The 22,232-nt window shown below is 39.4% G+C and overlaps 2 protein-coding genes and 1 non-coding gene across 3 annotated transcripts; all 3 read right to left on the reverse strand.

Moving 5' to 3' along the window:
• Positions 1–1,781: 1,781 nt before the first annotated feature.
• Positions 1,782–11,012, reverse strand: pabir2 (PABIR family member 2). The gene is made up of 10 exons (XM_084718747.1): positions 9,913–11,012; positions 9,682–9,760; positions 9,534–9,587; positions 9,107–9,150; positions 8,550–8,604; positions 8,116–8,217; positions 6,405–6,490; positions 5,974–6,038; positions 5,321–5,417; positions 1,782–3,704 (listed from the first exon to the last, which is right to left on the reverse strand). Exons 1-10 carry the CDS (start codon positions 10,035–10,037, stop codon positions 3,566–3,568), a joined length of 846 nt encoding a protein of 281 aa, XP_084574873.1. The 5' UTR covers positions 10,038–11,012; the 3' UTR covers positions 1,782–3,565.
• Positions 8,299–8,448, reverse strand: LOC146326474 (small nucleolar RNA U109). The gene has a single exon (XR_014770639.1). It is a non-coding gene; the product is annotated as a small nucleolar RNA U109 (small nucleolar RNA).
• A 2,493-nt stretch (positions 11,013–13,505) lies between the features above and the next one.
• Positions 13,506–21,600, reverse strand: hprt1 (hypoxanthine phosphoribosyltransferase 1). Its single transcript, XM_084718748.1, has 9 exons — positions 21,399–21,600; positions 18,575–18,681; positions 18,080–18,263; positions 16,505–16,570; positions 15,632–15,649; positions 15,457–15,539; positions 15,221–15,267; positions 14,780–14,856; positions 13,506–14,010 (listed from the first exon to the last, which is right to left on the reverse strand). Exons 1-9 carry the CDS (start codon positions 21,423–21,425, stop codon positions 13,963–13,965), a joined length of 657 nt encoding a protein of 218 aa, XP_084574874.1. The 5' UTR covers positions 21,426–21,600; the 3' UTR covers positions 13,506–13,962.
• Between the last annotated feature and the right edge of the window lie 632 nt (positions 21,601–22,232).

The following is a 22,232-nucleotide window of genomic DNA, read 5'->3' on the forward strand; positions in this document are numbered from 1 at the left end:
ATGTTGGCAAAGTCGCCCAGAGCGCAAAGTGACGCTTCAGAAGGTTTGTTTTGTCGTAAAACCTCAAAATAGATGTTTTTAAGTGAAGCTATATTGATATGAAATAATAAACACAGGTGTTAACAGTGATACTTATTAAAGTCTTGTGACAGTGAAGTGACACAGAGTCTCTCCAGTGAGTCAAGAGCAGCATCCTGATCCTGAATGAAACTGAACTTTAATCAGTATCACTGGTAACACCTGTTTAATCTACTCTCTGTTACTCAAAATAAACAAAAATTATTAAAATAAATATTCACACTGGTATGGAACCCCATTTCCACTACTGAAAAAAAAAAATATCCCCATGGTAAATCAGAATTATGAGATAAAACGTCAAAATAATGCTATTAAAATGTCAAACTTATGAGATATAAGTCAAAATTATAAGGTAAAAAGTCACAACTATGAGATATAAAGGTAAAACTATGAGATAAAAAGTCAATTAAGAGAGAAAAAGTCAAAATTATGAGTTTAAAAGTCATAATTTCAACTATTATTTATAATTGTGACTTTTTATCCCACAATTTTTGAACCTTATCTCATAATATTGACTTTTTTATCTCATAATTATGACTCACCATGTGGATATTTCTTGTTTCAGTGGCTTCCGTACCGTATTGCTAAATTCCACTTTATTGTTTAGATAACTACATTTTTTTTAAATGTGGTCAGTATCAGATTCCAGTGTGAACTGTTGATGGTCCTGAACTGACCCTCATGCACAGAAGAACAATAACAAACACTTCAGACTGTTGTTATAAAGTAACCATGGAGACAGCTGATGTCAGTGTTTATGGTTTCAGCTGTAAGCTGATGAGAAGCGGAAGCCAACAAATTTGTGAGCAGATGATAATTTAGACAACAAAATCTTAATTTTCATTACCGGACACTGAACGGTTGTCACGGCTCTGAATTTTTATGTGATCTGAAAACTTCATGAGGACGTTCAGTGTCTACTTGTTTCTTGTTAACACACTCTGCTTCCTCTTGAAAGTAGATATAGTGAGTATATTTGTCAAAATATTTCAAAGAAAACATTACCCTATTTCTAATATCTTATCTTTTAACGTATCACTTTATTTTACTGTCAAACTACTTCAATCTTCAGTCTATAAAAAAAATCGTGGCTAAACTATAAACTTCAGTCACACAAATACAACACAAAACCACTGAAACTGAATTATATAGCTCTATAAATATATTTTTAGGGCCGCTGCTGACCATTTGGGTGCCTTCAGTCTAACTGCTTTAGTGGTGACACTGACTTCTTGCATTAAATTTAAAAACACAGTCTTGTCCTTATTAACAAAAACATATCAGTTGTATTATCAATTAGTGCACACACATATGTTTCTTATTTCAAAAGATGACTCGTGTATTTCAAGTAGTCTGAGTGAGAAAGACATTTTCAATTATGGCTTTTTGTGGAATTCCCATCTGACAGTTCTCACTGAGGTCACATTACAAAAAATTAAATCTGTATCTGATTTAGGACCACATATGAAAAGTGCTCCAACTCCAAATCAGAATAGAAAAGATCGGATTTCATGTGATCACACCGGCACGAGAAAATAGATCTCACTCACAAACGAGGGGGGAAAAAACAAAACGATTTAGGTAAGTTTAGGGCTGCTGCTGCGGCCCTGGATGCAACAGTCATTTTAAATTAGCATGTGTACATTTTAGTGCTGCAGACAAGAAACGTATGTCCTGGAATATTCAAAACATCTTCACACACATAATAAAGAAATAATTTATTTAGTCCTGATGTCCACTACGATTGCAATCACAAAAGACACAAGCATGGGCGTGGTGTTAGCCAGCTTGGCAGATTACAGCCTCTCCATTACAGACATACAGTATAGGATAAGATTATTTTCATACCCTGAACACTTCGTAAGATGACTGGAGGGGAAAACAATCATCCTCAAAAAAATATCTTGTCTACAGCAGGGCAAGCTGACCGCTTTTTCCATTTTCTTATTTGTATAAAGGGGAAAAAACATTCAGTAAATGAACTGCAACCACGCTTTCTCTTTAAATTAAAGGGCACACTTCCATAAAATGATTTACAATCATTTCCTCTTGTACATACACATTGAAGGCTGCAGAGCCATGAAGGGGCCGAGACGTTACACAGGCGATACGGACCAAGGGGCCATGACAGTTGAGAGCAAATCCAGGTGCAAAAAAATCACAGTACAGGCTGGACTTTTACATACTGTATTTTTTTTTTTTTTTTTTTTTTGTTTCATGAGAAAGTCAAGTTTTACTTCTCTCCTGCTCGTTCACAGGCTGAAACATGACAGGATCGAGTTTCCTGTGCAAAACAAAAAAAAAAAGGAAAGCTTAATAAATGTAACCACAGCAGAAACAGTCTCTTTACTCACAATGTGACGGTGCCATTTTTGTTTTTGCTGCACGTTCCAGCCGTCAGTTGATTTGGTGTAAATGAAAACACAAACTGTTCTCTTTTACTGGGGATAGAAAACTATCACCATCCAATTCTTATAATAAACTTTTTTTTTTTCATAAATAAGAACATTTCGCCCAAAAGAAAAAGAACACTGAATAATTTCTATACTCTGCTTATCTACAAAAACATCCTGACGATAACACAGGATACAGAGGAGCATTTAGTGTTGAAAGCCCAGCAGTTTTTGTTTTTCACCCACAGCTAACTCCTGGCGGCATCAATTGCTCACTCAAGGCAATTAAAGTTGCAGCAGCTCGTGGGGAAGGGGCTTGAAATTCAAACTGAAAAAAATAATCACCACAGTTCACAGCCTCTATAATAAAAAATATTAAGAATATCTGCTGAAAACATAACTTCTCTTACAGTATAACAGTAAGGAAATCTCCATAGTTGTACCCCAGAAGTAGTTTGTTCCTTTACAAAGAAAAAACGTTTGCTGCTGAAGACTTGTGCCCACATTCACCTCACAGCCAATCACAAACTTAAAACTATGTACGACATTTGGACATGGTTAATATGTACATAATTACAAACAAAGCAGGAAAACAATAAGTTAAATCTTTTCTTACAAAATCTGCGTACATACAAAGGCCTGTGGACAGAAGTTTTCCAGCACGACAACAGGGAAAATGTACACATCCAATAGTCTTTCTGTTTGTCCAGTGCTCAATGTCTCTCTCCAGTGAGGGGAACTGGTAGGACAGATTTGAAGCGTTAGCCACTTTATGAACACAATATCACTACGAAAGCCAAGCACCATCCAAGATCCTCTACTAGCAGCTGGTGCTCACAGTGTCTTCAGTCGCTCCTAGTTTCACTAGGCTCACCTCTTACTCGCTAATAATCATCCATGGCTTTCATTTCCTTAATTCAAACACATCTAGATCCTCCAAACTGTAGCCATGAAAACAGCCGCTCAGAAACAAACTTTCCACTTAAACCGAATCTAGCCGATGGTGAGGTGGAGGGTCTGAGGGGGGAAACTTGTTCCCTGGAGAGAGGCTTCTTGGCGCCAGTCCTTTATGGTGTCTCTCACGCTCCCCGTGCTCACTTCGGGGACAAATCCTGGAGGGAAGCGAAGGGGGAATTGCTGGACGAGGAGGGCGACACTCCCTCCATCTTGCCCGGTGAGTCGGTGGAGGAGCCGACGCTGCTGAGGCTGCCATCCAGCAGATCTGGAGAGTGACTGGAAAAAGAAGAAAAAAATTCTAATATTCTTGGAGCGTCCGGGGTAAATATTACATTTTAATGTACATTTTTACAAAATCTACTGTACAACTTTTTGTGAGCGAGGTTGAGGTGTAACACAATCAAGTTTCTAGCCAATGGCTGTGTGTTAGCAGTCAGACAGCTAGTCAATACAATATTTTTAAACCTCACTGAAAACATTCTGTTCCAACTTAACTGTTGACACGGACGCTAAATAAAGTGATTAGATGAGATGTCTGTTTACATGCCTCAAACATGTATTTCATTTCTGACAGGCACAAAGCGGTTACGCCTGCTTTGATGCGTCTAATCTGCCAGAAATAAAACAGAAGAACAGGTTCCTCCAGCCGATACAGTTTTCAAGATGGACCCACATCCTGTCCTGGGAACAATATGTGCACCTCTGTTGTTCTAATTAAGCAGCAGTCTCAGCAGCACATACTTCTGCGATCTTTAAATAGAAGATTCAAGAAAAGAATCAAGACTGCAAGAGGATGTTTATAACTCATCAAGAAACTTGTTCACATCACCTAATGTTACAACCACATGCAGGCCTGTTGTGCATCTTGTTTGTGTCCAGGACAAGATGATCTCAGAAGGTTTTGACAGCTGGGCACTTTGAAAGTTTACTGGATGAGGTGACGGGCTGTTTAACTTTTACCTTACAGCAGCGTGACAGACTGAACCATTTATTGCATTACATGGAAGGAGGGTAAAATAGTTTGACCACTATGGCAAAAAAAAAAGTTTTCTTAAATATGTATTTTTTACAAATCATTCCTGCAGATTATTTAAAGAGAAATCTGTAATACATTAACATACTAAATCATGAAATGATTAAAGAAACACGCCAAATTGAAACTCTCTTCTCTGACAACAAAACGACCATCATGTTCTCCTTTAAAATTCCATTCTGATGCAGAATCTGTTTTTGTTTGCCTTTTTCATGTTTTTTCACTTTTTATGGAGCTAAAATTAATACAGAATGTTGACTGAATAAGTGTCTGCTTATGAGTTTTAAGACATAATTAATAATCTTTTAAAAGGAGTAGATATTTTATAACAGTTAAATTGAGCAATATTTTAATATAGTCTGGCAGGCAGTCACTGAACTTTTACTCCAGAGTGTGTATTTTCAGCCCAGCGGGCTTTTGTTTGAGGTAACTGGCTTAGCTTTACATCAAGAGACAACTGACCGTTACAGACAGCTGATCAGCTTACAATGTACGACTCGCTGTTGCTTGTCATTGCCGAAGTATGATGTTGTGCTCGTTCTGCTCTTGTATAAGTTCAGTGTGCCTGCAGCCTGCAGGTAACCTGCCCGAGCTTCAACTCTGCAACCTATTTAATGTACCATCTATGGCTTAAACTCACTATTTGGACTGCAGAACTCATTTTTCCTATTGAAGAATTATCAAAGGGTACTGAAAATTTCTTCTGATCATGCCAGCGTCTTCTAATTCAGGTTTTTACATTAGGCATTTTTATTCTGTTTCGGTTATTAATATGGAATATTGGGGTGCATATAAACACAGCTTGAGTCCTGACACTGATTTTGGTTTGGACATTTTTTGTTGATCCACCAAGTCTTACCAGGAACTGAGATCCGACAGGTTGGAGACATCAGAAGACAGCATGGTGGTGGTACCCTGAAAGAGCCTCTTAGGCTGACTCTCTGTCTCCATCTCACCTGCAGAGGAAAGGACCCGTGACATTTAGAAATCTGTCTCAATATACAGTCTGTGGCTGATCTGAAAGGGGACATTTGGATGAAATCGAGTGTTTTATTGCCATCATTATCTGACAGTATAAAGTAGAAAACTTTTTGGGTCATTACCAGAGAACCAGTGCAGTCTTGGATGGTTACATTTGAGAATTACACTTTGAATGTGACAAAAAGACCAAGAGAAACAAGTGAACTATCAGTAGAGTACTAAGAAATATAATACCTCAGTCATTATGCAATAACCACAGGTTTGGAGAAGGTCCCTAAAAAGAACTTTACCGAGGCGTCAAATGAGGTCACACAAAAATATAGGTTTTGAATGTCTTTTAAATTGGCTTTATAATGTTCTCTTTCCATTGGGAAGTACATTCATAATCATACAGTGGACATTTCTCTTATTGCCTAACAGATCACTTCCTCTATCCATAAATAAAGTGGCTACTGTAGCAGAATTGAAATAGATACGAGAATAATTGTTCTAAAAGCATTTAGGATTGTAGGACATTTAAAGATACTTTACCTTTGCGTTTAATTGGCCCGAGTATGCTGGCTCTGATGCAGTTGATCGGGCTTTGACTCCGTCGGCTAAAGAGCACAGAAAACACACTTTGTCAAAGCAGTATATTTGGAAATGCAGCCACAAGTGGCAACTAAAGTTACAAAATCATCTTAATATCTGTCATAAAGATTAAATGATTATGATTTACACAGATATAAATATATAAGTAGTTACAGCACTAAATGGTTGTAAAGTTTTTAGTACTAAGAATGGCATAGTGACACCCATTTTATGCCACCAGGGAGAAACTGGTCAAACTGGGCCCAGATGGGGCGACTCTAGTTTCACAGTAAAAAAAAATTATGTTCATCAAATACATGTTTAAAACAGAAGTAAAGTAACACTGGTAAATTATAAAGGTTAACTGCGGTTATCAAAGTCTTGGTGCTCACCTGAAGCGCCGTGTCGGGCTGGGTATTGGACTTGGTGTTAGGCCATTACTGCTCACAAGGATTTGTAGTGAAGGAGAGAAACACTGCTGCTCAGAGAAAAGTGACACAGACAAGAAGGGAATGAGGTCAAAGATTCATCAGCAGCATCAAAATGTGTATAAATGTAGAGCTGCAATGATTATGAGTCATTTTTCAACACAAGTCAAAATTCCCAGATTCCATCTTCTTATAAAGTGAATATTCTCTGGTTTCTTTACTACTTTATGACAGTGAACTGAATATCTTTGGTTAAAGCAAGACATAAGAGGGCGTCATCTTGGGCTTTGGACAACACTGCACATTTTTCAGCATTTTATGGACCAAACAACTAATCTATTAATCAATGATTAAGATTATTGTTGGTTGCAGCCCTACAGAAATGCATTCAGAATTTGACTGGGAGATTAAGGCAATACTTTGATTACTGGCTCTGCTGTGTTCGTATACTGAAGAAGTTATCAGGTCAAAATGAAGCAGGCAAAACCACATCAACAGACATGTTATTTGTCAAGATGAATGCAGCATTTATTAAGGGATGTCGCAGTCAGATCTCAAAGATTGGCATGAGAGACAATAAAGACTTTAAGTGATCAGTATCTGCTATAATGAGCACGAACTTAGGCCCAGTCTCTTGTTTCAGGTCAGTAGTCACTGAAGTGCCTTGAACAGAGAGCTCAATTCTTGGCAGGATGCAGCTAAAATGTCTGCGGTGTGGAAATATTTTTAAACTGGAAAACGAAAGCCATCCAGCAACCATACGTAACGTCTGCAACGCATGCATTTTGTGAGGTATTAGTAACAGAGCTGCATTCACTGCTTTTTTCAATTGCTCGATACAGGAACTAAAAAATAAAGCACACGAGAACGCAGCGAGGTCACTCAGGTAACTCGAGCAAAAGCTGAAATGAAGCAACAAACACTGGAGGATACTTTTAAACAGGAGAGAGAAATTCCCTTGAGACAGCAGCTAGGCCAAAAAAGATTACAGAGAAGGTTAATTGAATTCATGGCTTTGGATGACAAGACCATTGCTGCAGTGGAGCCCCGCTACGCCTCACACTCTTAACTCTGCATTTCAGACACTGTCCTAGTTTTACTACAATGCTGCACTAAGTGGAATTGATTAGAACCATTTATAAAAAGACATCTTTTGGTTTGTTTACTTGGTTCTTTGTAAACCAGTGCTGCACTAAGTGGCACTGTGATAAGAGCCAAATTAAATATTTTTAGTTTAGTTTGTTCGCACTGTTATTTTGTAGGAAAAAAGTAAAGAACAGCTTGGATGCAGGTAATTCTGTGTACTGCAGAGCTATTCGTATGTTACACCTATATGGTAGATTGCTTTTAATTACTTTAATGCACATAAAGTGGGCACTGTGAACTGTATTATCGAGGAAAATACAAGTACAGGATCAGGCATGTGCTGGTTTTGTTTTTAGAAAGAAACATATTTACCCAAAAAGTTCAACTGGAAGTTCTGTCAAGTTTTTTTTTTTTCTTGTTAATAAATTGCTTCCTGCAAGCTGACACACTGACTTTCCATTCATGAATCTGATCCTGAGTTGTTGAGAAAATCATGTTACTGCAGACCATGCTTTAACCATTACCTTCATCTGGTTACACACAGTATAATCAGGTTGTGTGCATGTAAACACACTGAGGTCAGACGTACCTTTTTTCCTATCCCTCTGGTGGGGGACGGGGCAGGCGACACAGGCACAAAGTCAATGCGCTTTGGAGACGAAGATGCCGACTTCTCCAAATCATTGTCGCTCTAAGAACACACAATTACCACATCTTTCATCACATCTATACAGTGCTGCGTAGTGAGGTAGTAAATATCAAATTAAAAACACAATGTTGGAGTATTATACTACCAACTCAGCCTGACCTTGAGAGACTGGTGGCCCTGTTAACTCCCACTGTGTTAATCTAGCATGTTTGTACTTGTCCTCTCTACAGAAATCGAGAGAGGCCAACAGTGGCCCGGGGCCAAAACATGCAGTGGGAAGGTACAACAGCTGACTTTCAAGGATTCATAGAAACGGAACACATCAACAACACTGATGGGGGTTGGACAAACTGTAATGAAGAGTCACTCTTTACCAGACTGAGACTTTCTTCCCAGGACTGGCTCATCTGCATGGCGGCTTGAACTTCCCTTTATTTTACAAAAATAGAAAACAAGAAATAAGTTGATTCTTATACGCATTTTACCGCAACAAACACTGTCACAATACCAGCATTTTAAACTTTGATAGAGCTGCAATGATTAATCAACTGATTAATTCTAAAATATTAAATTAACTGCTAATCATTCTGATGATCAATTAAGTGTCTTGAGTCATTTTTTGAGAAATAGTGTCCAAATTCTCTGTTTTCAGCTTCTCCAATGTGAATATTTTCTGTTGTTTTTTCTTTTACTTCTCTACGACAGTAAACCGACTATCTTTGGGTTGTGGACAAAAGAAGACATTTGAGGATGTCACCCTGGCCTCAAGGAAACAGCAATAAACATTTTTCAGCATTTTCTAACACTTCATGTCCAGACAATGGATCAACTAATTGAGCGAGTGCTATATAGTGTCATAGTGTCATGTTATCGAAGTAATAATTCAAGGACATCTGTTCCTCCACTAATAGCAGTCAAATACATAGCTTACCGTTCATGAGCAGTCTCTCGGTTCATCACGTCTACACCCTCTTCCTGCAAGAGTACACAAGAGGGTTAATGGTTATAAAGTATTCGTTCTAAAATACTTAATTCGAACAAATTTCAAAAGTACAAACTACACATTTTGCTATTATCATGCCCTTGACTCGGAATTTAAGCTAAACTCAACTGTTTATGGAAATTAAATTCAACCAGTAGATGACACCAGAGCTAACATTTCCTCTGTTGGAGTCTGATACTACCAATTGATCAACTCTTAAAAGATCGATGGCCCTGTGAACTCCAGAAAGTGCTGCTCTGGCATGTTTTTAAGACACCGTCACTCCCTATGGCTTGAGAGGGAGACAGTGGTCTGACATGCCCCTCAACATGCAACATTTCAAAACATGTCAAAACGCAACAACGCCCTTTCTTACTTGTTTTATCTGATGAAGTCTGGTGCTGGGGGCTCGGATGGGTGACGAAGGGACCTGCAAAGAAGGACATGCACGGACAGAACATTAAATACTGAATGATTTGGAGACAAATTACTTGAGTCAACATGTGTTTAATAAAGTATTGTACCATGTTGGGCCTGTTGACAACTGTAGTGCTATTTCTCCGGCTTCGCAGGACCTCTCTCTGGAACACTTGAGAATTATCACTGGAATGACAAATTCACAGACCAACCATGTGTCAGGTGTCTTCTACCCATGATGCCTGTGTAATGTTACTTTAATGTGTGTGGCAAATGGACAAACACATTCACTAAAGGTTGATGCAGCAAATTATTGTAACTAAAGCATGTTGTTGAACCTTAAGCCATTTATCATGGGTGCACTGTTGGATCTTCTCAAGTGTCCATCGCTCTGAACTAACGAAGATGGGATCTCCAGATCCAGCTCCATCTTTTCTTGTGGCAACACTCCTGAATTGTTCATTTCGATAGCTAACCTATCACCAGTTCATGAACTTACAATGGCTAATCAGCTCGATGTGATGTTACATGATTGCTCTGAAAACTTTGCTAACTTCACGTTTTGAAGAAACGGCATCAATCAGGTTTGGCTAGCGCGATCAAGTTAACCTACAGCAATCTGCAAGGCCCTGTGGGCTATATTAACTCCGCTGTTCAGGCAATGTAACGCTGACTATGAATCACAACAGTGTTATCGCTATCATTATTCATATTACAATTAATATGATCAGCCAGAACTGGCCTGTGCTAACGTTGCCTGAAACGTTATGACCAGTCACCAACTTTCCTGATGGATGGTTAGCATGCCATAGCTACATACCGCACAATGCCCGGTAACTGTTAGCTACCGACCCGTTAGTCTGCTGGTGCGAGGCAGCCGTAGCGCTGCTGAACTACCGCTGCATGTTAGCGTTAGCGCGGTAAATTAGCAACCATTAGCCAAACCGAACAAAAGCTAAATGAGCGTTCGCCTAGAGTTTAACGTACGTGTCGTTAATTTTACGAGGATGCAGCTGCGTGATTCTTATAACGTGAGTATATCTTGTAGTTAGCTAACGAAGCGCACCTAGCTGATGTAAGCTAGTGTTGTTGTTGCTACCTAGCCTGATAGGCTAACTAGCTAAGTTAGCATCAGCGCCAGTAGCCACAATGGCATGTCCACAGAGAGAGGCCGGGTCACCATCTCACTACGTGTTCCTGTCCATCAGCCTGATAGCTACAGCGGCTCACACGAGCAAACTGGACCGTGTCTGTTGTAAATATTATTCGCTCTAAAAGGTCGTTTTTCGTTTCTGCAGGGACGCCGCCAAGAATGAACCAGATCCCAGATGATCATCACACAGAGCCTACTAGCCGCTAGCAGCAAACTTCACGCCCCTTTTAACGTTAGCAGACCTGTCCAATGAAATCGCTTCATTTGCCGGCGTGCTGAGGCGGAATGTGGCGGACTGCAGCCCCTGGTTCCTGGATAAACTTTTACCACCTACGGTATCAGTGGTTAAAAAAAAAAAATGTACGACGCTTTAATACAGTGATAAAATTGGCTGTATCAGTAATAAGAGTTTATGTTTTTACCTGGTCCACTGACATCCTCCCCTGCAGGAGGCCCGGTGCAGGCATCACTCCGGGAGGACGAGGGTACGATTGTTCTGGAAGATGTTCTGTTTTCATGAGTTACAGTTTACAGCAACCAAGCACACACACTGTTCATGTTATCAGACTGGCTTCAAAATACCTTCATGTTAATTATTATCATAGCAGTTTTTTGTAGTTTTCAATGTGTGTGTTTAAATATTTATAGTAGAGCCAGACTGATATATAATTTAATTGATATTATCAGCTCGATACTGGCCTATCACAGCTATATCAGTCTATATCGGTATTGGCATATATTTTGTCTGATATGCACCTATATGTATAACTTGCTTTTATTTGTTAGCAGCATTTCATTTACTTTTTAATATTCAGGTTCTATTAGGCTCTATAATTGTTTTTGGTTTTTTTATTCACATTTATTAGAAATACCAGTGAAAGTTTACAGTATCAGTGCCCTGATATAATTTTGGACAATAACATTTGTTATTTAACTTTATTACATGGCTTTGTTAAATACTCAATTATGATTGGCTAATAACAGCTGTCAGGTCTGTTATTTCTGTGTGACAGACCGTTGTTACGAAGAACAGACAGTTGCTATGGACACAGCTCTGATCAGAGACTGCGGAGGAGTAATAAAATCATTTTAAATATTAGATTTTGTGTGAAATTACTATTTTTCTTGGTAAGTACCCATGTATTAAGCTGGATAATGCACAGCAAGTATGTCATTATTGTGAAATAAACCCTGACAGGGTGATGCAGGACCCCGTCATGAAGCAGAGGGGTTTTAAATAATGACCTGTTCCCTGTACATTATCCCAAAACAAGTGTTTATGTATACATCCTATATTTTGTATATAATATAATGTTTTGTATACTCTGTGTTAATTACTATCATGCCAGTTTTGTTCATTTTCAATGTGTAGTTTTTTACATTTATAGTTTGAACTTGCAAACCAGGTGCTATGTATCATCAATCAGCAGCCAAAATCAAAATTAAAACAAGCAAATGTAAGAATTTATCAAGGTTTGACCAGCAAATGTTTGATGTTTTACTGCACAATATAAATGAATAAAGTGAAAGAAAATCATTACTTTTGAATTAAAAGTCATAATCCCATATTCGAGTTTTCTTGACTTGGAAAATCATATAGACCTGATATAGACTCCTTTTCACGGCAGTGATACTGATTTAAAAAAGCATAGTAAACACAGGTGTTACCAATAATATTAATTAAGGTCCCTGATCCATTTAGTGTTGCAGAGCCTTCCTAGTGAGGCAACAGCAGCACCCTGATTCTGTTTGACCTGAATGGGACCTTAATTAGTATCATTGGTAGCACCTGTGTTTACTATCTCATGTCAAAATGGATGCTGTGGACAAAAAAAGGTCTAATTCATGAAATACAGGGAACACAGAATAATAGGAAATACTGAAAGCCCAGTGGGAGAAGAAATATGTATTTCAATCATCATTTGTGCAAGAAAAATGTCTTTCAGCAGTTATTTAAATGAGTGTGAGCTTTTCATAATTGTCAGTTAAGAGTAATACAATAGATGACATGTCCTTTCTTTGACTGTAATCATTGATCTACTGTACAGTTGTTGGAGTTCAACAACAGATTAAACATTAATGATGACTGAAGACTAGTCCAGACTCAGCTGATTTTAATTCCTAGACAGTTTGAAGTTGTGTTACCTCCCAGACAAGACACATACTTAAGTCATTTAATCTGCATCAGCACTACTTTCCCAGGATTTTCACCATGAACTGGTTAGAAATTAGTCGAATAAAGCTCTGCAGTACAATCCACTCGTCACAGGAGGGGTGTGAACATTTAATGGCCGGTATTGCAAAATTCAGTTGACATTGGTTTACAGTGATGGCACCATTGAATGGGAGCATTGGACATAGTTGAAGTAATGATGTCTGATTGAATGACAGGTAGATACAGATGAATTATTTCAAACATCTGACTGATTAACTATGGACTGAACATCACACGTGTGTAAACTATACATATTTTCCAGCATTAAAAAAAACTCTGTCTTTGATGTTACACAAAGAAATCAGCTGCAGTCAAGTTCAGTTCAGTCAAAAGATTTCATTAACACTCATCAATGGGAGACCATGTGGCTAATTAGGGACAGGCAACGACCAGCATTCGTGTTACTTTTCTACAGAATGTATCTTCGTGTAAAATCATGTCACACAGCACAGTAATACAGAAATGTGATTTGTCCCAAAATATACAAGAAAGTGTATCATCCTCTTTAAGAGTGCCCGTTAGACAGCTATCAATGGTTCCAGGTGAAAAGGAAAGTTACATTAAAAAATCATTATTTTATTAAATATGAGGTTGTCAAATCATTCTGTAGCACAACAGTTGTGATATTGTATTTCAAGTTAGCAGCATTACTCTGAATAAATTACTCCATTGCTTTAAAAAAAAAACAGTCAGTGTGGGGGAATAGAAGGATTATAGTAATTTCAGGTGAAGCTGGGCTCCATGCTGTTTAATCCAGCAGATTTGGTTATATTTAAGGCAATCAATTCTCTCAAATTCTAGTGTGTGTGTGTGTGTGTGTGTGTGTGTGTGTGTGTGTGTGTGTGTGGTGGCTAAAACAGGCAATTCAGGATTATCACTCCATCAGTGTACCTCAGGGACCCTGAGCAGGCAGAGTATTTTTTTATGACACAATTATGAAGGAATAGAAAAATAAAATGAACAGCAGAAGGAAAAAAAAAGAGATAGAACCATACATTAAAAACTGTTAGGAGCTGCTCTTCATGCCTTGTACTTCTCCTTCCCTGTTTCACTAATGACGCAGATATGCTGAAACAGGAAAAAGATCAATGAGGATTGCAAAATATTATTGATTTATATATTTGTTTAGACACACAGGTACAAAGTCTAATAAGCATGAAACATAACTACTCATTAAAAAGGTGCAATATAAAGCATTCAGCCACACTAGATTTCAGCAAACAAATATTTATGTAAAGATGTAGTGGAGTAATGCTGTCCTGAGAAAAGAACGACGTCACACTCCTGCTGCGTGTTTTGTAATCCGAGCTTCTGTGTTTATCCGAGCCAGCAGTGCAGGCTTCTGAGCGCGTGTCTTCGCTTTCAACTAACCCGGTGAGCAACTTCCTCATAATATGTCTAAACGGTGCACTAAAATGTTTGTGGCGAGAAATAGGCAATTTAACAGACTGTTGATCCATATTTGATCCATGTGACTAGTTTGACAGTTTGATCTGAGTTTTGGGAGCCTCTGTTTGAAACCAGACCCAAAATGATGGGCACAATATTTCTCATATTACAGCTAAAATGTCGACTAAAATATGTTTCTGAACATTTTAAACAAGAAACAGGCAATGTAGGAAGATAATAATGATCAATATTTGATCAGCACTGCCTAGTTTGACAGTTTTTTAGAGCCACATGAGTTCAGATGTTGCTAAGGTTGGGTATCGATACTCAATACTTTTAAAGTATCGACCAAAATATTCTGAGATGAGGCTGATCTACTGCGAGCTCCAGTGGCAGTGAATGTTACATACAGCACCTTTGAGTTTCTTTATCCATCTCAAATACTTACATTAAGATCTCTAAAGTACTCGTTGTAGTCTAGTGCGTATCCCACCACAAATTTGTCAGGAACCTCGAATCCTACAACTGAAAAAAAAACAAAACAAAAAACAGGTCAATAAATCAGTTACTTGTATTAGTAATGGTTAAGTAAATCACTGGTTCCCAAATGTTTTCTCCCCCTACAGTTCTTATCAATAATAAGGAATAGGGAAAGCAACTGATAAAAAAGGATTCAAGTTGAATTTTAGTGAAATAAAGGTCACCATGACAGCATCAGCAAACTCTTATTTCCCCTACACAAATCAATATTAATATAACTTTGATTTATTCGATATTTCTCTCCTGGTAATCCACGGCCCCCTGCAGTGGCTCTGCACTGTATATTATGCTAATATACTAATAAATTTCACAAACAGACTGCTAAAAACATTTATAGTCTTGAACTCACAGTCTGGTCGGTAGCCGACACTTCTTGGTGTTCTCTTCACCAACAAACTGAGGACAGAAAGAGAAAGGTGACCATCAATCATAACACGTAACAGCTGCATAAAACACTGATAAGCACAGCAGTCTGAGACAGCCTCTCAGTTAAAACCACTACAATCTGTTATAAAACATTCAGGGAAACATGATCACATGATGCCACGAGACAGAGTAGTTTGTACTCCAAAGGGATCAGATTACCTCGCTACTTTAACCATTTTGGGATTGTACTGTTTGAGGAGCTGCAATAGCGTCTTCATTGTCTTCCCTGTGTCGATAATATCCTTGAAACACAACATGAGAGAAACTCATATTAGCGTTAGTCTCATATTGGCAGTCTTTGAATAGAAACTATAGAGAGACAGTAGATACATACCTCCACAATCAAGACATTCTGTGAAAGAAAGAAAAGAACAAAGAAAAGAGCAATTATTTTACAGTGAAAAACAGTTGACAGGATTCATTTAATCTGAGGATGCATGATCGTTTGAATAGTGTAGATCACAGTTATCTGTGGCTCCACGGCTGTGGCCTTTCCATTACACAGCTGCACAGGAAACAATCACTGCATCAGTGAAAAGCTCTTAGTGTGAGCTACAACGAGAGCGGCAGAGAGTGGAACATGGAGGGGACTGCCGCAAAATAACCAATACCCAGTTATGGCGACTGATAGAGAAACAGATGTGTTTCCATGTGACCACATCTGTCTGACATAATCCAGAAAATGTCCCTAAATCATTGTATGAAAGCAATGGTTGTGTTCTAGCACAAAAATCATTATCAATGAGTGTATTATTTAGTGTGGTGATATTATGCTCATACGTTTCTTTTGAGTTTCTACTCCTATATGGGTTTCCATGCTTTCATATTCAAAAAACACATAATTTTTCCCAAAACTCTTGTAACCACTGCACCTCATTTCAGCCTATCTGAGTGAGTGACTCCTTGTGGCATGAGCATTGGTCTTTGTGACATGCACAAAAAAAGTTAAGAGCACATTAAAGGAAAGGGAAAACCCTAAAAGCATGTAACCACTTTCATTTTTTTCAAATTATCTGAGTGGATGTTTATTAGCTCATTTAAAACACCTGTTCCTGTTGAAAAAAAAGTTACACAGGATATGATAGATAACAAGAGCAGTAAAATTGGTTAATTTAATTTTCAGTTGATATTATCATTAATAACAACACTTATCAGTGTTAACAAATATTGCTTTAGTCATAATCATGCTGCTCTCCAGCTTTCTTACCTTGCCTGTCAACGTGGACAGGTCATCTCCACCAATTACTTTGATTTCACCTGTCGACTGGTCGTTCTGCGAGGACAAGAAGGGAGTGGACATGATGCATGTGACTTCACATAAAATGTTATACAAGTGCAGACAGTGAGGTTGCAAGATCAAGATAAAGCAGCTGAATACTCGCTCTTGTCAAACCCGCCAGGCTCCATTTACATCAGTCATTCAAACTCAAATATCACTTCCTCTGGTTTGGTTGGAATGACCTCCGCCTCCTCCTCACCCCTCTGTCTTTGTCTGCGTTGCCTGTCCTGTTCCATGTCTCCATGGTGGAGAGGAGGTCGTACAGCTGGTCCTACTGGTGTCTCCTGAAGTCTTTTCAGTGTTCTCCTGGATCCAGGCCCCTATCTCTGTATATACAATTCATATATTTCATAATTTAACATATCAGATTTGTGTAGTTTATCTCAAATCCTCTTCCAGGTCTCCATGGTTGAGAGGAGGTTGTATGACCAAGGTTCAACAGGCGACATTTGAAGTTATTCAACGTCCTCTTGGACCCACATTCTTCACATATATATTATAATTCTATTCGTCAGAAAGTCTGTCACCAAACTCTGCATGTAATGTGATTTTGCTGTTCTGTTCCATACATGCGACATCTATTGCATATCTGTCTATCCTGAGAGGGAGTAGGTCCCTCCTCTGTGGCTCTCCCCGAGGTTTCTTCCATTTTTTCCCTGTTAACATGTTTATTTTAGGGAGTTTTCCCCTTGCGCGTTCGCATGTCTACAGCACAGGGGGTGTCACACACTGTACAGACTGCAAAGCCCCCTGAGGCAAATTGTGATTCGTGATATTGTGCTGCACAAAAAAAAGACTTGAAACCAAGTAAGACTCACCAAAACATCTTGGTTCTTCTTTCAATTGTTCCAACAGTCACTAACACTGGTTTGGTCAAAATAAACCCTTAATTCCTGTGCTAAATGTCAAAATATTCTGGCTGCCATTTCTCTCCGCTGGTTCTCTGATGTCCTACCTTCCCGCTCTTCTCCTGATTTTCATATCTAATGTGGTTGAATTAAGGGTTTATTTCAACCAAACCAGGGTTGGTGATTGTTGAAACAGAGGAATGACGAACCATGACGGTTTGGTGAGTTTTATTTTGTGTATGTTGAGTTTAAATGAAGTGTGTGTATGATGATAAAATGAGTCTGGTGGTTTTGATAAGAGCAAATACATCGGCTGCCTCTGGTCAAACAAAAAGGATGTTACCCTTTAATAATAAGTCTATCTTTGTAGGGATCATTTTCATAATGCTGTCAGACACTTCTATCAACAGAAGCCTGTTAGTGGCAAAACAAGTCCTTTTAGTGGACATACATCTACTGTTTGCAGTTGCCCAAAGGGATTACACTGCAACCAGTTACGTGACTGACAGCTGTTCATTATTGGAGAAATTTCAAAAATTTGTTGTCCCTATTAGTCCCTTCAACAAAAAAACATGGGAAAACAGGGCCCAGGATGAAAAAAAAGAAAGTTATCATTAAAGTTACACAAAAAAGACAGAGGAAAAACATAGATTACACAGTAGCTCTTGAGGCGAATGAAGTCCACTGTCATTGGGATGGAGCGGTCGCTGTTCCTGTTCAGAGCCTTGATGTAGTCCAGCAGGTCCGCAAAGAACTTGTAACCCCCTTTGAGCACACAGAGGGCCACGATGTGGTGCCCCCCCATTTCCTTCATGATCTCTCTGGCCAGTCTCTCTGTCCTGGGGTCACATGGGAGGGGGAGAGACAGAGAGAGGATAGTCAGCTCAGTTTTCTGCTACAGTCAGCAGTAGTTCCCATTTCCTTTCTCTCTGTGTCAGCAGGCATAGCTGGCATTGCTAAAGCACTCACAAGTTAACACAAAGTACCGAAAAAACATCCAAAGATCATCTGCATTAATCCTAGAAATGTTTTCTGACTTGTCTGTTGTTAAGACACACCAGTGGCTGAACATCTTGGAATTCCACAGGGCTTCTGTTAGGACAGATTAGTCGACCGATCATTCAGACAGTCCCGACAGTTCATCACCCACCTGTCCAAAATGAGTCCATGTGGGATGTAGACCCTCTCCAGGTCAGAGGCATAGTGCTTTGGTATGCAGAAGAGGTCCAGGTCATATCCCTGCTCCTCATCACTGATCTGAAATACAATGTGACACAAAAGGGTTAAAAAAAATCTCAAGGGTATTACCTAACATGGGACAAGGGGCATTCACCTGATACAAGGTAGTACGAGGGCAAGGACTGAGGTCAACAGTGGGCTACATTCCTACCGACTCCCACCATATATGTTACTGACTCTACATGTTTTATAGCACAAAACACGACCTCAGAGGACAATGCTCGATTCAGTACAGTTAAGCAAGACACTGTTGTCAGTGTGGTGGTAAATACTTTCTTAGAAAGAGGAATCTTTCCATTAGTCATCACTACAGCGTCAGTGAATCCTTTGCCACTCTTAAATCTCTCTTCTAAGAAAACATGTTGTCCAAATAACAAGACATTAGCAGCTGAGATGTTTTTTCCAAAAATTCCATTTTATGCCTAATTCTATAAATGTCTGGACGTATTCCCTATATTTTGTGAAATCAAATTTCCTGCTCTGGCCCAAACTGAACGCCACATGAACCCAGACGACATAACTGCTATCATGTGACGGCTGTGAAGCTGGTGCCGAGCTCGACTTGCTGTGGGAATGATGTGAGAAACCATAACCACACTCGAAGTATTTTTAACGGTGCAAAATTTGGGTCCTCCCAAGTAAACAAAATCTCACAGCTTTGCTAACCACTGGGTTGCAAAATATTCATCTTCACATCATATGTGGTTGAACCTTAATGAAGTATTTCCCCTTGTACCCGGCAAAATGGAAAAACATGCCCATCTGTTTAGGCTACACCCTTTCAATTCCAAATAATAACGACTGATACCGAGCAGATGTCCTCATTGTAACATGATCCGAAGGAGGAGCATTTTCCGCCGTTAGTCAAATGCTTGTTGTCTGTTATTTAAGGAACAAAGCCGCACAGCAAAACATGAAACACAACTCAATGTACTAGTCTGAAGTCAATGCAGGGGCTATCTTGAACTTTGCGCAAACAAAGTCCATGTTTGGCAATACTGCACTGTAGAGCAGCTAATTTCATTTTATATGTGACCCAGGAGACAAAATGTGCATTTAGCTTCATTACAGTGTCAGCAAGTGGGTCTGCCTGGCTGTATGCCAGACCTCATCACAACAAACTGGCTTTCAAATGCTGGAAATGTCCAGGAAAATTGGTTTATGACTGTTAATTTATTTACTCATTCCAGTGCGGAGGCCATTGAAAGCTAGTCAACTTACGTGTATGCACATTACAAAATGCATACAGGACTTTGTGCTGTGACTCAAACTGAAATAACATACATGCAATCAAACAAAAAATATTTCTGTTTCTTATCTTATCTTTTGCATTTAGGTCTTGCTACACATTTCTGTCCTACAAGGCTGCTTCAATTCAGGTTGGGACATCTTTCACCGAGGATTCAGCTGGAACAAAAGACGGACAACAAGGAGCATTTTTCTTTAACAGGTGGTAAATTATAAATCTTTGGAGTTAGCCGTTTCACTTTAAACTATGAATCTCTAAATTTAAATTGTTTACACCACTAAATCTTTGATTTGCCAAAGGGAACAATTTATTTGATTTTCTTTCAAGAAACAAAACAACCAACCAAACAACTCTTTCCCAGATAAACACTGTAGATTTTATACCAATTCCTGCTCCAAATTAGGCCCAGCCTTTTGTCAATTTTACTAAAGCACACAAACAGCAGCTCATACATTTGTGGTTTTCTGATTGCAATTATGTATAATTATGTAATTACACTAATAAAACCTGCAACCTGCTCTCGGACACAAAACCCACACATTGCATTTTACAGGTTTAATACAATCCAGCCACAACTAATTCATCTTTTTAAATTAAGTTTTAATCTAGATGGCCGGATAAGTGGCTTCTTGACTGATAGGTCGTAGTCCCAATCAGCTGTACTTCACTGTTTTTTCTAAAGGCTGCTGACTCTCTGCACTGCTTGTACACTTTTAATTTGCAGCAATTATAAGTCTGTCTGCAGATTACTTATTTGCACAGACAGTTTTTTCGCACTTTGATCTTCCACCACGTCATGCTGTTTGCTCTTGTCCATCAGTGTTAAGGTATTTTGTGTGTTTTTATATGATCCTGGCAGTAAATCACTTCCCCTGTAAGCAACAATAAATTTACTTTGAACTTTGCAGCACACACATTTTTTCTTCCGTTTTGGTGCAACTTGAAACCTCACACACATACTCATATTGTTGTGTTAAGACATTAGCTGCTTAAGTACTAGTACTGTGTGATCTTATACCAGTTACAAACATAACCAGAATGCCTTGCAGTGTTTTTGCAACACTTACTACAGAAGCACGCGCTCAAACACGCCCCCTTGTTTGGAGCTCGTGTGTTTATGGCTGTCTGATTGTAACTGTGTATAACCGTGTAATTAAAACCGTAACCTTCCCTCGCACATAAAATCCCGCACATTATACTTTAACGTGTCCGTTAAGACGTCTCTTGCGTCACGTACGCAAAGCGTGGGGAGCGCGTGTCTGTCTCCATAGCCGCAGGCCACGCACGCTACAGAGGAAATAAACGCAGTATCTAACGTTACACCAAAACAGACACACAGCCAGGTAACAACTAATAACTAAAAACCCAACGGCAGGTGTAACGTCTTTAGTAAATGCAGAGGCGCCCGTGTAGTGGACATGTAGAGGTAACGTTAAACTACGACCACCTTCTGTCTCATTTTTCTCCGGTTCTTGGGGGAACTTACCACAACACAGGGGCTGGAAGTCGCCATGTCCGCGTCGCTCCCTGCCGTTCAGCTTGTATGTAGTCTACCGCGGTCTTCAGACAGAGAAAACTGGCTCAACGTGGTCTGTCGTGGACTCTTCACCCTTGTGACAGCAGCACACACATGGAAGCCGCTAGCTCAGGAGCTACCACAGGCTTGTATGTCTTTTTCCGGGCACTGCGGCTGCTGCCGTTGTGTGTATGTGATGACGCAAGAGCGCGGCGGGCAAATCAAATGAGCAAGAAACGAGTTAGGCCCGCCCCCTTTCAGAGGGCGGGGTATGGTGCACGAGCCGCGCTGCCAAGTTCTAACAAAGCTAACGACAAAACAGAGTCAACAATACAGGACAGTACAGGTAGAAAGAGAGAAACACGCGTCATTACTCTCATTGTACCGCCGGTACAGATGTGGACATAGATATATTGTCTCCCAAAAGTCTGATTTATAAAATAGAGTCTGAACTTCATGACCATGACCTTGGACTGCTGTACAAAAACTGATTACCTTTTTAGGGCAAAATGAGCACCGCGCGGGAGGGCACGTTAATTATGCGGATTCACAGGTACAGACATTTTTGATGACCCATGCAGTGAGTTTCAAACTGGAGCCCGGGGACCACCAGGGGTCCCCAGCAACCCCCACACTTTTTTCTCCCTTTTTTGGAAGATGGACTAACACCAGCAGGAACAGATCTTTTTTTCTACATAGATTTGTAATAGATGGGTAAACGCTGATTAAAGGGATAGTTCACCCAAAAAAAGTTCAGCCATTATCTACTCAGACTCATGCCGATAGACGGTGGGGTTTAGTTTT

This window comes from Lutjanus erythropterus, chromosome 5 (genome assembly GCF_056507025.1).
Source record: "Lutjanus erythropterus isolate fLutEry1 chromosome 5, fLutEry1.hap2, whole genome shotgun sequence".
Classification (NCBI taxonomy): domain Eukaryota; kingdom Metazoa; phylum Chordata; class Actinopteri; order Lutjaniformes; family Lutjanidae; genus Lutjanus; species Lutjanus erythropterus.